The sequence below is a fragment of the Rhinolophus sinicus genome, linkage group LG11, assembly GCF_036562045.2.
Source record: "Rhinolophus sinicus isolate RSC01 linkage group LG11, ASM3656204v1, whole genome shotgun sequence".
NCBI classification, from domain to species: domain Eukaryota; kingdom Metazoa; phylum Chordata; class Mammalia; order Chiroptera; family Rhinolophidae; genus Rhinolophus; species Rhinolophus sinicus.
In genome coordinates this window covers 17,029,987-17,042,148 of record NC_133760.1, presented here as the reverse complement: position 1 = coordinate 17,042,148, position 12,162 = coordinate 17,029,987, and the positions used below count along the sequence as shown (strand labels likewise).

The 12,162-nt window shown below is 52.7% G+C and overlaps 2 protein-coding genes across 2 annotated transcripts in view; one reads left to right on the top strand and one right to left on the bottom strand.

Annotated features, from left to right (window-relative positions):
- The window catches only part of GALNS (galactosamine (N-acetyl)-6-sulfatase), a 30,258-nt gene extending 23,688 nt beyond the window's left edge, over positions 1-6,570 (bottom strand). The window contains exon 1 of the mRNA XM_019742720.2: positions 6,355-6,570. Coding sequence (XP_019598279.2) covers positions 6,355-6,471 — 117 coding nt within the window. The 5' untranslated portion in view covers positions 6,472-6,570. The remainder of the gene's footprint in view (positions 1-6,354) is intronic.
- An 88-nt stretch (positions 6,571-6,658) lies between these two features.
- TRAPPC2L (trafficking protein particle complex subunit 2L) lies at positions 6,659-11,305 on the top strand. The gene is made up of 5 exons (XM_019742748.2): positions 6,659-6,705; positions 8,092-8,264; positions 9,766-9,853; positions 10,041-10,120; positions 11,106-11,305. Exons 1-5 carry the CDS (start codon positions 6,673-6,675, stop codon positions 11,149-11,151), a joined length of 420 nt encoding a protein of 139 aa, XP_019598307.1. The 5' UTR covers positions 6,659-6,672; the 3' UTR covers positions 11,152-11,305.
- The last annotated feature ends 857 nt before the right edge of the window (positions 11,306-12,162 follow it).

Sequence of the window (12,162 nt, the reverse complement as noted above, 5' to 3'; positions counted from 1 at the left end):
CTTGTGGAATGACACATTACTCTCTCCTGATATAGTATCTGGGCACCAAACTTGAGATGACCACCTGACCTAATGATTCCACTCATGGGTGTCTCCCCATCAGAGTCTAAAACAGACGTCCACATGAGACCGTGCACACGACATCCACAGCAATGCTATTCCCAGTCACCAAAATGTGCAGACAACCAAGTGTCCAGGTGACCATGTGTCCATCCACACACACTGGAATATTACTCAGCCATAAAAAGGAGTGAAGTATTGGGTGGCTGGTTGGCTCAGTTGGTTAGAGTGCGGTGGTCTTAACAACAAGGCTGCTAGTTCGATCCCCACATGGGCTACTGTGAGCTGCGCCCTCCACAACTAGATTGAAACAACTACTTGACTTGGAGCTGAAGGGTCCTGGAAAAACATGCTTAAAATAAAAAAGTTTAAAAAAAAATTCTGATTACTGTTAAGATAACTATTAAAACAAAAAGGAGGGAAGTATCGACACACGCTACAACGTGGGTGAGCCTCAAACACATGATGTTACACGAGAGAAGCCAGTCACAAAAGGACAAACGTTGTTTGATTCCATTTTTACGAAATGTCCAGAATAGGCAAATCCACAGAGACAGAAAGCAGACTGCTAGTTGCCAGGGGCTGAGGGAGGAGAACAGGCAGTGACTGTGATAATGGGACTTCTTTTTGGGGTGATGAGAATGGTCTAAAGCTGACTATGGTGACGGCTGCACATTGCTGTGACTATACTAGAAACCGCTGAACTGTACACTTTAGCTGCGTGAACTGCATGTGCGGTGAAGTACATCTCAACAGAGCGGTTAGCACAGAAAAGTGCAGGTACCCGGTTTTCTGCTGAGACCTGGTAGGACCCTGGCAGTTCCTGCTTCTCCAGGAGCCCCTTAGAGCCCTTGTGACTCACTGGGCTCTGGTGAGTCAGCCAACAAGAAGTCTCAGGCCTGTATGAAAGTGCCCGCCTGGTCAGCATGCGCTGACCTGGAAAACTCCAAAGATGCTGGGTTGCTTCTGTAGACGTTTCAGTTGGGCCTGTTGATCACGAAGAGATCTGGCAACTCTGGGCCATATGTGGGTGGCTGTAGGCCCAGGACAGTCTCATTTAGGTCTATGGTCTGTTATTATTATTATTATTTTAAACATTATTCTTTTTAATAAAATTTTTAAAATTTTTAATTGGGGAATATTGGGGACCAGTGTGTTTCTCCAGGGCCCATCAGCTCCAAGTCGTTGTCCTTCAGTCTAGTTGTGGAGAGCGCAGCTCAGCTCCAAGTCCAGTTGCTGTTTTCAACCTTTAGTCGCAGGGGGCGCAGCCCACCATCCCATGTGGGAATTGAACCGGCAACCTTATTGTTCAGAGCTCACACTCTAACCAACTGAGCCATCCAGCTGCCCCTCTGGAAGCTCAGTGGCAGCTCACTGTCTTCAATCTAGTTGTGGAGGGCGCAGCTCACTGGCCCATGTGGGAATCGAACTGGCAACCTTGTTTTTAAGAGCTCACGCTCTAACCAACTGAGCCATCCGCCGTCCCTATTATCTGTAATTATTAATGCCCCTCCTCTCTTCTCTGCAAGACAGTTTATACAGCCACCCTCCCCATAAGTGTGAGCCCAGGAGGGTGACACTGCTTCTGGTGAGATTCAGCCTCCACGCTTCTCCCAGGCACTGCCTTCTCCCCTTGTTCTTGTCTCCCAGCTTTAGGCTGGTTGAGACACAAGGGGGTCTGAGAGCCCACTTAGGGCTTTTGCCTTTGGACCGTGTAGTCTGCTCTCAAAGGCCCTTCTGGCCATAGGGTCCTAGGTTTGGCCCTTTCCGCTTTGGATTCCTTTGGAGATGGTTTATTTTGAAGTCACTGAAATGGCTTTTCCATGCAGTGACAATAGGAGCTGGAATGAAAAAAGCGCCTGGAGAGAGGTGTGGCTGACAGAAGAAAGGAAGGTAGGGTGCTCGTGGGTCGAGAAGGGACAACGTGCCTCAGTCTGCCAAGGCCAGCATGAAGTTTGCATGTCCAGGGACAGGGCTACATGTCTAAGTTGGGGGCAGGAGGGAGGGGCAGGAGAGCATCCTCAGAAGCATCTGCTGACCTAGCAGGAGCCCCAGTGCAGGCTGAGATGGCACAACTTGCTTGAAGCCTGGCCTGGAGAAGGCTCCCAGGCTCCTGCCCTCACCCTACCCTGCCCCAAGTATGGATTTGTCCTCACAGGTACCAGTGGGCTGCTGTCCCTCTAAGCAGCGCATGTTCCAGGTCAGAGGAGCAGAGAGAGACCAAAGGGCTGGTCACATAGCACCCTTTGCCTGCCACCCACCACAGTTCTAGCCTCCCATGAGGAAGGCAGGTGTGCGACGTAAATCACAATGTTTGCATAAACAATGTAGGTATAGGGAGCCCCTCTTATTGGGCAATGGTGGGACACTCTCTAAATCCCAGGTCCCAGATGCTGACCAAAGGGCCAGGCTGCTTACAGGTGGGCCTTTCTGAGGCCAGCAATCACTGGTCCACTGTGTTGCTTGTCTGCTCAAGACCATTCTATTATTACCTGTTGATTAGCTTTCTTAGCTACAAAAATAGGAATATTAACATCTATTTTGCAGAGCTATTAGGGGTTAAAGGAAATCATCATCTCACACATCAGATTTAGTATCTTTTTCCCTCTCCTACGTGACTGCCCACACTCACAGAAGGCAAAAGCCACTGGGCCCCAGGGATTACGGTCTTCTTCCCATCCTTGACCTTGCCTTCACTTAGAATCTCAAGACTGTGGAGCAACATAAGCATCACTCACTGCTGGCTACGAGGGATTCTTATAGACACACACACATTGAAAGACTTGCAGGGTCTGCTGACTGGCTCTGGAGGCTCAGCTTGGGGGCGCCCACTTGATGGGCCCACTGTGGTCACACTGGAGCTGGCCTCTGTGCAACTCACTTTTAAACTTCCTTGGTCAGGGCAGTTCTTCTTAGTCCTGTTTTACAAATAAGGGACCCTGACACAGAGAGCGCTAGGGCCCTTGGGAGTGGTCTTGGGCCCAGTTAGGCTGGGATGCCCTGGGAGGGAGCTCTGTCTCCCCAGCCCCATCAGCCTTGGAGAACATAACTGAATCAGCTCCACTGACGAAATGGTTCTCAACATCTTCTAAACTCATGCAGCGCATGTCTACCAGGGCCAACCCTGGGTCTGAGGACACACCGGGGAATAAGGAGGGAGACACCATCCCTACCCTCACCAGTTACCACCCTGGACGAAAGGGTCTGCACACCCTGCCACAAATGCCCCATCCTGCTCCCCGACTGGTCCTCTGGTGGGGCGGGGCATTGGCCAGACCCTTCCCCAACCAGTAAGCCTGGCTCAGGGGTGTGGACTGAATCTTCAGCGCACCCTCCCACTGGCAGGTCAGGACACAGAGCAAGGGGGCCTCTGGATCCTGCCACCTGAAGCCACTGCAGCCCTAGCCTGTCTAGTCAGGAGAACTGGGTTTCCCATTTTTGCTTAAGTCACGTCGAATGCATTTTCTGTTATTTGCCACCCCAAAGTCCTAACTTATCCCCGTTCGCTGACCAGGACAAAGCTCTTCCAGACTTCTTTAGTTTCAGCCGCCAGAGAACCTGAAAGCCACAAGAAGGAAGCTGCACCGGAGGGGCCTGGCACTGGGGCTCCTGGCCGCAGTTTCGGTTCCTGCTGCCGCACCCCACGTCAGCGCCCCTTGAGTAAAAACACTCCCAGCACTGGTCATGCTCCACCACTCAGAACCTCCAGGGCCTAAAATGACACTTCCAACAGAAATACACAGGAGCCACCTGTGTAAGTACATTTTCTAGTAGCCCCATTAAACAGGCAAAAAGAAATAGATGAATGAGGGCTAAATTATTTGATTTAACCTAACACGTACAGGCATAGCTTGTTTTATTGCACTTTGCTTCATTGTGCTTCATAGGTGGTGCGTTTTTACAAACTGAAGACAAGATCCTCCACCAGCAAAAAGATCACAACTCGTTTTATTGCGATACTCGCTCTATTGCAGTGGTCTGGAACCAGGTCTGCAATGTCTCCAAGGTATGCCTGTATGTATGTCCAAAAATATTATCATTTCAACAAACCTTCAGTGCATGGCCAGGAGGGCTCATGACTTGCTTCACACACCCACCGCCACCCTGGAGAGAAGGGGAAGGGGCAGAAACCCGAAAAAGCACTCAGCTGGAGGCTTGCCACCCAAGAAACTGCTTGAACGAGCCTTGACCGGGACTCCAGTTTGGAGAAGACTGAGTATTGAAACAGGAAGCAAGCATTTCCAAGACTGACATATTCACTAAGAAGTAGTTTCCCGACTGGTCATCAGAATGGGGCCGGTGAAGGGGCTGCAGAGTCTGCTTTTGAAACAGTCACTGTGTGAGCAAGTCTATGAGACTAAAAAGAAGCATGTCCAGGGTTATCTCTGGGTGGTGGAATTATGGCTGGGTTTCTATGATCTTTGCAGGGTCATCTGAATGTTGTTAATTTTTTATATAAAAAATCCTTATTTTAACAATAAAAAAATGACTAAATGAGATTGTTTTACATTCTTTTTCTCGTATTAAGTCTTCAAAATCCGAGTGTATTTTACACACACAGCAGCTCTCAATTCCCGCCCGCCAGGACCGTCTAACAGCCACACGAGGCTCCTGGCCTTGGTCCAATGGTTCCTGTGATATCTCTGCTGGCCTTTTGGGGAACTCTGATCTATATTTACTCACTTCTGGCACCAAATGTGGGGATGTTTCCACACCAGCCCCTTCTCCAACTCTCCGGTCAACAGCTGTGAGTCCAACAATTCGGGTCAGTTCTTCCACTATATACCTGAAGCTAGCCTCAAATCCCACAGGTCAAGGGCTCAGTCCCACAAGATGGCCCCCCTTCAGGTAGCCATAACTCCCGGGCCACCCGTACTTCTGACCAACTTGCTCAAGTTCTATGATTTGCTAGGATGGCTCGCAGTACTCAGGGAAGTGCTGTATTTACTATTACCAGTTCATTATGAAGGATACAACTCAGGAACAGCAGATGGAAGAAGCGCCTAGAGCAAGGTACGGATAAGGGGCAAGGAGCTCGCAGCCCTCCCCCCTGCTCTCCCAGCACCTCCATGCAGCACCTCCATTGTTTAGGGTTTTTTTACGGAGGTCTTGTGACACAGGCATGATGGATAAAATCATTGACTCGATGGTGATGGAACTCAAACTCCAGCCCCTCTCCCCTCCTGAGGTCAGGGGCTGGGATGAAAGTTTCAACCTTCTATTCACATCTTGGCCTTCTGGGGACCCCCGTCCCGAAACTTTCCAGGGCTCCAGCCACCAGTTGCCTCATGAGCACACCACAGACACCCCTTTCCCTCCCAGAGTTTTAGGAGCTCTATACAGGTCACTGACTTTTGTCATGTCACTGGACCTGACAGTACCGAGCACCACGGCCTGCCATCTGCCCTGCCTCAGTCCTTCCATCACTATGAGGAGAGCTGGATGGGGAGGAGGTGAGGCCCAAAGAGCTTCCATAACTTCCCCTGGATCGGAGGGGAGTAAGATCCTTGAATCCAGAACCCAGGTATGTCTGCATCCCCACTTTGCCCCCACACCTCACATTAGCTAATTTCAGAATCTCCATTTCCCTCCTGGCTTCCTCAGGAAAGGAGCACAAGGGACAAGGCTGCAGAGAAACAAGTGAACGGCTCAGTTCTAATCTTCACAGGGCTGGACCACCAGTGTGATGATGTGACCGTGGGCCTGGGCTGCACACAGACCTGACAGGAGATATTCCTTCTGCTTCAGTTAAAGACCTGACATTTGGCCAGAATTCTTAAGAGGGCAGGAGCATCCTGCCCAAGTGGATAGGGGCAGCCCTTGAGCAAGGCAGGTGCAGTAAACCAAAGGCAGGGGAAAGCGACTTTCTAGGCAGGCAGGGACTGGATATTGGTCAGCTTGGCACCCCCTTCCGTGCCTGGATACCCTGGGCACTGGGTGGGAGGGCAGGAGTGAGCAGGCCGTGCCAGGGAGCTGGACCTCCCCAGGCCAGGGCCGCTGCTGGTCTGGGCTGCCCCTCTATCCTTCCAGAGCTCGAGGGACAAGAAAGGGGACAGTGCAGGAGGGGTCTTTTCCCGGCCTGGACACGACTGCCTCGCTTCAGCTTAACCCCTCTGTGAGGCTGCAGCCGTCAGGGTCAGGCGCTACCCTCACGTCAGCTGAACGCTCCCACGGCCCTCCTTGCACAAGTCTCCCCCCACTCACAATCCAACCCCCACGGGCTTCCTCCACCCACGGTCGCCCCCACCCGCCACCCCGAGCGCAGCGCTCCCCAGGAGCCCGGCCCGCACTCACGTCGTCCATGAGCAGGAGCAGGATGTTGGGGGGCTGTGGGACGCCTGTGGCCCCCAGCCCCAATGCACTTAGCACCAGTAGCAGCCGCCACCTCATTGCCGCATCAACCGGCGCCATGGCAACCCGCCGGGCGCCGCCGAGTCCCGGCCTGCAGCGGGAACAGGACGACTGCCTTTCCGGCCCGGCGGCGGGGCGGGGCCAGGCCCGCGAATGATAGGAAGGGCGGGGCCAGGTTGGCTGAATGACAGAAGGGGCGGGGCCCCCGGTGGCTGCGTGACGGGTGGGGGTCACGTGACGCAGCTGGCCGGGCCTCCCAAGATGGCGGTGTGCGTGGCGGTGATCGCCAAGGAGGTGCGTACGCGGGTGGGCGGTCGGCCCTGCTCTGCTCTGGCGTTCGTCCTCGCTCTCCGCCTCCCCGCTTCCCTGCCCCTAGGACCCCGGAGGGATGAACGCACAGGCTTCGAGGATCCGAGAGGGTCAGGGCAGTTCCGGGAGGCGCCGCCCACACCCTCCTGTGTATCTGCGGGGGCGTCAACGCCGGGTCCCCACAGGCCAGGACCTCCTTTCCTGCCTTGCTCCCGAGTCAGCTGCTCACTTCTCCATCCTGCCGCACCGTGCACTCCCGTGGGCCAAGCCATCGCCCACCCGGACTAGCGACGCAGCACACGCAGTAGTCAAAATGCTGCTTTAACGACAAACTAGATTGTATCATCCCCCTGCCTAAAATCTCTCCAGTTCCGTTTCATTGCCTAAGGATAAGTCGGAATAACGTGGTCGCCTCATCCCCTTTCCCTATACCATTAACTTCCTCCACTCCAACCCAACGGAATTACGTGCCAGCTCCCCACAGGCTCGGCTCTCTCACCTTCCGCCTTTGCACCTGGAAGCCCTCTCCCCCTCTCCCATCCCCTTTGTTGGCCACCATAGATTTTATTTCCTGTAGAAAGCTGTATCTGAATCCTGAGACTGAGTGGCCGTCCGCATACTCCTATGACACAAAGCCTGGGTGCCCTTTCTGTCTTTTATAAGACCAGGCTCATGAAGCATCCATGCTTGGAAGCTCCTGAGTGCCTCCCTCTTAGCACTATGTGCCAACACATTCTTTATGGGCAGTTTTGCTGTCTCCATCATCAGATGTTAGTTAGCCCCATTAGGGTAGGGACAGTGTAGTGTTCACTATATCTGTGAAGCGCCAGGAACAGGACAGAAGCAGTAAATTGTGACATGTGGGAGCCCCAGGAAGATGCTGTTAACTAACTCCAGGGTTAGGATGGTTAGGAATGGATCTGCTGAGATGCAGGGAGGTGTGAACCATGCCTTGCAGGATTTAGTGAGAGGACATGTCAGTGCCTCTGCTAAAGTGAAGAGATTATAGGGGTGGGTGGGTCAGGAAACAAGCAGTATTATTGGGCCAGAGGCGAGCATGTGCTGGGACTGTGCCCCACACACAAGGTGAGTGACCTGTCCAGGTGACAGAGTTAGTTGTCAGGCTGTGCTCAAACCCATTTTTCTGAGCCATCTTTTTTCTGCCCACCCTGGTGATGCCCCTTTGCAGACAATGTGTCAACTTCCTCAGATTAGATTGGGTCCTCTGAAGGCAGCAGTCTGGTGGAGGGGGCTGTTGGTTTTAGAGGAGAGCATGTTCCCATGGCTAGTTAGCTCTGAGGCCTCTTACTCAGAGTTGGCGCACACAGGGTGGATTCTCATCACTTCAGTTGCTGTCACCCTTTCTTGCAGAATTACCCTCTTTACATCCGCAGCGTCCCCATGGAGAACGAGCTGAAGTTCCACTACATGGTACACACGTCCCTGGATGTGGTGGACGAGAAGGTCTCTGCGATGGGGAAGGCCCTGGTGGACCAGAGGGAGCTCTACCTGGGTCTGCTGTACCCCACAGAGGACTACAAGGTGTATCCTTCACACCCAGTGGGGGCCTGTCAGAGGCCCTCTCCCCCCAGGGGATTCTGCCTACAGTTGTGCCAAGTACTGTGGGATCAGATAACCCTGAAAGGCATTTTGTGCTGTCAACGTAAGAAACGCCCAAACGTGCAGAGAATTTTTATAAGAGTTTATTTGAACCAAACTGACAACATATGCCAGGAGCAAGATCGCAAATGCTCAAGAGAATAACAGTTTTGCAGCTTCTTTTATGCATTTAACATTAAGTGGGGAATGTAAGGAAGATTACGTGGAGGTGGGGGGAGAGCAAAGCGGGTATTGGATTACAGGACAGTTAAGAATTTGGGCTCTCTTGAGGGTGGTTGTTCCAAAGGTGTGTTAACCTAATGCATAGAAACGATGGACAGGGCTTGCTTAAAGCAGAGATAAACCTCTTACTAAAAAGTTATATGCTTGGAGTGTGTGACTACCCACCGTGACCTGCCCAGTTAGGTATTTATGATCAGATCACCCTGTTACTGTCCATGGAATGGAGGTTACTTGCCATAGAATGCTTTTTTTTTTCTTTTCCATCCATAGTACCAATACTTGGAAGGAAAAAACGGTGAGGGCTTTTAGCCGTGGGGGGAGTTAGGGCAGCTTGAAGCTAATTAAGACCTTACGTACTTTTTTCCTTTAATTAGGAGGATGTGGGAAAATCCAGGCTTGAATTGCATGGAGAATTGTGACAGTCTACACGTGTCCCTCGTCTGGTTTGTAGAAAACGGGTGAAGCTTCTGCTTCATTGCTGCAGGGAGTCCTTTCTCAGTAGGGCCATCCATGCTGAGCAAGGGAGAGTTGGTTCACTCCTTTCCTTATCAGGCTCAGCCCACGTCACTCAAACCTTGACCACTCCCTTGGGACAAATGGCTTGAAATCCATGGAGTTCAGTGATGTTCCCACAAGCAGTAATGTGGCTTGTCCAAACCTGTAGAAAATTTTTATGAGAGTTTATTTGAGCCAAACTGACAACATATGCTGGGAGCAAGATCTCAAATGTGTTTTTTTGCCCGGGAGCTGCTGTTCTACCAGGTGAAGTGGCCTGTAGAGGTGTTGATACCACTGGCAGGATTGGCCATATTTGTGAAACCTCTGGTTTTGTAGTTAATACTCTCAGGCTAGGCATTGATTCTTAAAGAGGGCAAGGGGCCCCAGGGCCTGGCCAGGGCAGCCCTGGCGTTTGAATCAGGATGGGGTTTAGCCACCTGCCCTTTGCTCCTCCAGTAAACACCAGAAGCTGCCCCAAGGAAATGTCCAGTCACCCAACGTGGTCTGAATGGTCTGGCATTGCTGGATGGGCCCAGCTTGAGGCACTTCCTGTGATGAAAGGTGGTCATGTTTCTCCAAAGCAGCTTTGGAGCCAGGGGATGTGCACAGATGGCCCTCCGCTCACACACTCGCCACAGCGAGGCCGTGTTTCATGCTGCCGCCGAGTCCCTGTGTTGACAGCATGTTCTTTAACCAGTTGTGCAGATACGGCTATGTGACTAACTCCAAGGTGAAGTTTGTCATGGTGGTGGATTCCTCCAACACAGCACTTCGAGACAACGAGATTCGCAGTGTAAGTGCAGGGTGTCTGCGACCTGTGCCTGGGCCTGTTTCCCCATTTTCACTTGTTTTGAAATGATTATAGAAGCCATAAATCTTGTGCCCCTCTAGCTCTGCTCTGGGCACAGGAAGCTCTCCACACCACCCCACCTGGTTGGCTATGTGTACATGTGAATTAAAAATGTTGGTTCTTGTTTCAGATGTTCCGGAAGCTACACAACTCCTACACGGATGTGATGTGCAACCCCTTCTACAACCCGGGGGACTGCATTCAGTCCAGGTGGGCAGCTGCTCTTGGGTCTGCCACCTTTGGAGGCCCTGCTTGCTGAAAGGCAATGATTCTGAAAGGGAGGCAAGGTCTTTGTAAGCAATGAACACTGTTCCCCTAAGGCAGCAATTCTGAAGGAGCAGAACCCTGTTTTATCAAACAAACTCTTGCACAGATTTCCAACATATAGAAGGGTTGGGGGGCAGGGTGTGGGGCAGAGGCTGCCCATTTGGTTTCCCAGGTGCGCCCAGCAGGTACTAGGGTGAGGGCCCAGTGAGGGCCCAGGCACATGGACAGGAACCTGGCAGGACGGCCTCCTGTCCCTGCCTGATTCTGTCTTTGATGTTGAACTTGGATGGTGAGGAAATTGGACTCGCAGATGTCTTCAGATAGTCTTCAAAATAAATAGTCAACATCGGAATGTCATGAAGATGCTTCATAAAGAAGCATTCATGTGCACACACCCCAAGTCTGCTCCTGGGAATTCCCGACATTTCTAGACACGTTTCCCAAAGGCTCCTGGTAGCCGGCAGGGGAAAGGTTACTGCACTGACCGGAGCCAGGCCCTTCCCATGGTGCCTTCTCTCAGCTGTGACACTGCTTTGGGTCATCCTGGGTTCCAGAGGGGAGAAGCTGGCAGCATTATGCAGAACCCCTTGTCTCCATGGCAGGGACAGCCACTGTTCTCACGGTACCAAAGCCCTGCAGTGCCCACACTGCAGCTCCTCCACCTCTGCCTGGAGACCCCGCCAGGGCAAGGTTGAGTCTAGTGGGCAGGACCTCGGGAAACTGCAGGGACCCAGGAGGCAGGAGACCTAGATTCTAATTGCTGGGTGTGGCAGGACACACATCCTGGCCTCTCAGCCGAGTTTGCTTACCTGGATGTTGGAGACTGATGCCTGGGGCGTCCTTGGAGACAGGCAGTGCCACAGAGCCTGTCTGCGGGCAACGGGTAGAGGGCCACGTCTGCTCTGCATCGGTCTGTTTCTGTTTGCAGGGCCTTCGACAGCATGGTGACGTCTATGATGATACAAGTCTGTTGAGCAAGAACACTGCTGCCTGTGGATTGAAGAGAAGCATTTTGTATATAGCCGTGTTGTGTAGACGTGTATTTATTATCATTTGTCTTTTCCTGAGTGTCACAGACATGCTGCAAGGCCTGGTTTGGTGCATGTCTACTAAAGGTCTGTGACATCAGATTTGGCGTTTTCTTTCTTTGTCACCAGAGGGTTTAACTACAGAGTTTAACGCAAGACTTCAGGGACTGGGGCAGAGGTCAGGGACTAGACAGTTGGGAGCCACTGTGCCCACTAGGCACAAAGGGGCAGGGCGAGCAGGGTGGCGGGAGCCCACAGCGCGAGGGGCCCTGGAGAGGCTGCAGCCATGAGTAGCTGACGAGGCCCCAGCGGGACTCATGTGCTGGCCTCTGCTCCACCAGCTACTCCTACTGTGCCCTCCAGTGGCTGCCCAGGTGGGGTGGGGTGTAGTGCCTCCTGTGCCTAGAGGGCCACAAGGGATAGCCCGCACACCTTCCTCTACAGGGATAAGTCCTCTTGTCTTGCATCCGGCCCGGCATCTGTACTTGTCCCAGCCTTGGGTGGCAGCCCTCACGAGATCTAGGACACCTCGTGTGACTGCAGCGTCTCATCTGTGGCTGCTTGCTTTGTGAGCATGAATGAGTCCTCTTCCACCTGTCAGTGCAGGGAGTTTCTAATGGCCAGAGGGCCAGATGGGGTTAGGAGCTGAGTCCCCTGCTGCCCCAAGCTGCCTGGGTGGTTGGGGCGGGGTGGGGCTTACATATGAAGAGCTGATGTAATCATTCTGTTTGCATTTTGCTTCTCTGGAAGCCTGCTGAGCCAAGTCCAGAGGACAGTCCTAATAGTTGACATGACTGAGGTGACGGCCCCTTTTGGGGTCAGGCAGCCCAGGTTCTAGTACCCTTTGTCATTTGGGAACATGGCCCATGAGGTGGGAGAGGTGCCAAGGACCTGCTGGGCCCGAGCCCCACCTGCAGTCTGCTCTGCATTGTTTTCAGGCTGGTGCCCCATGACAGT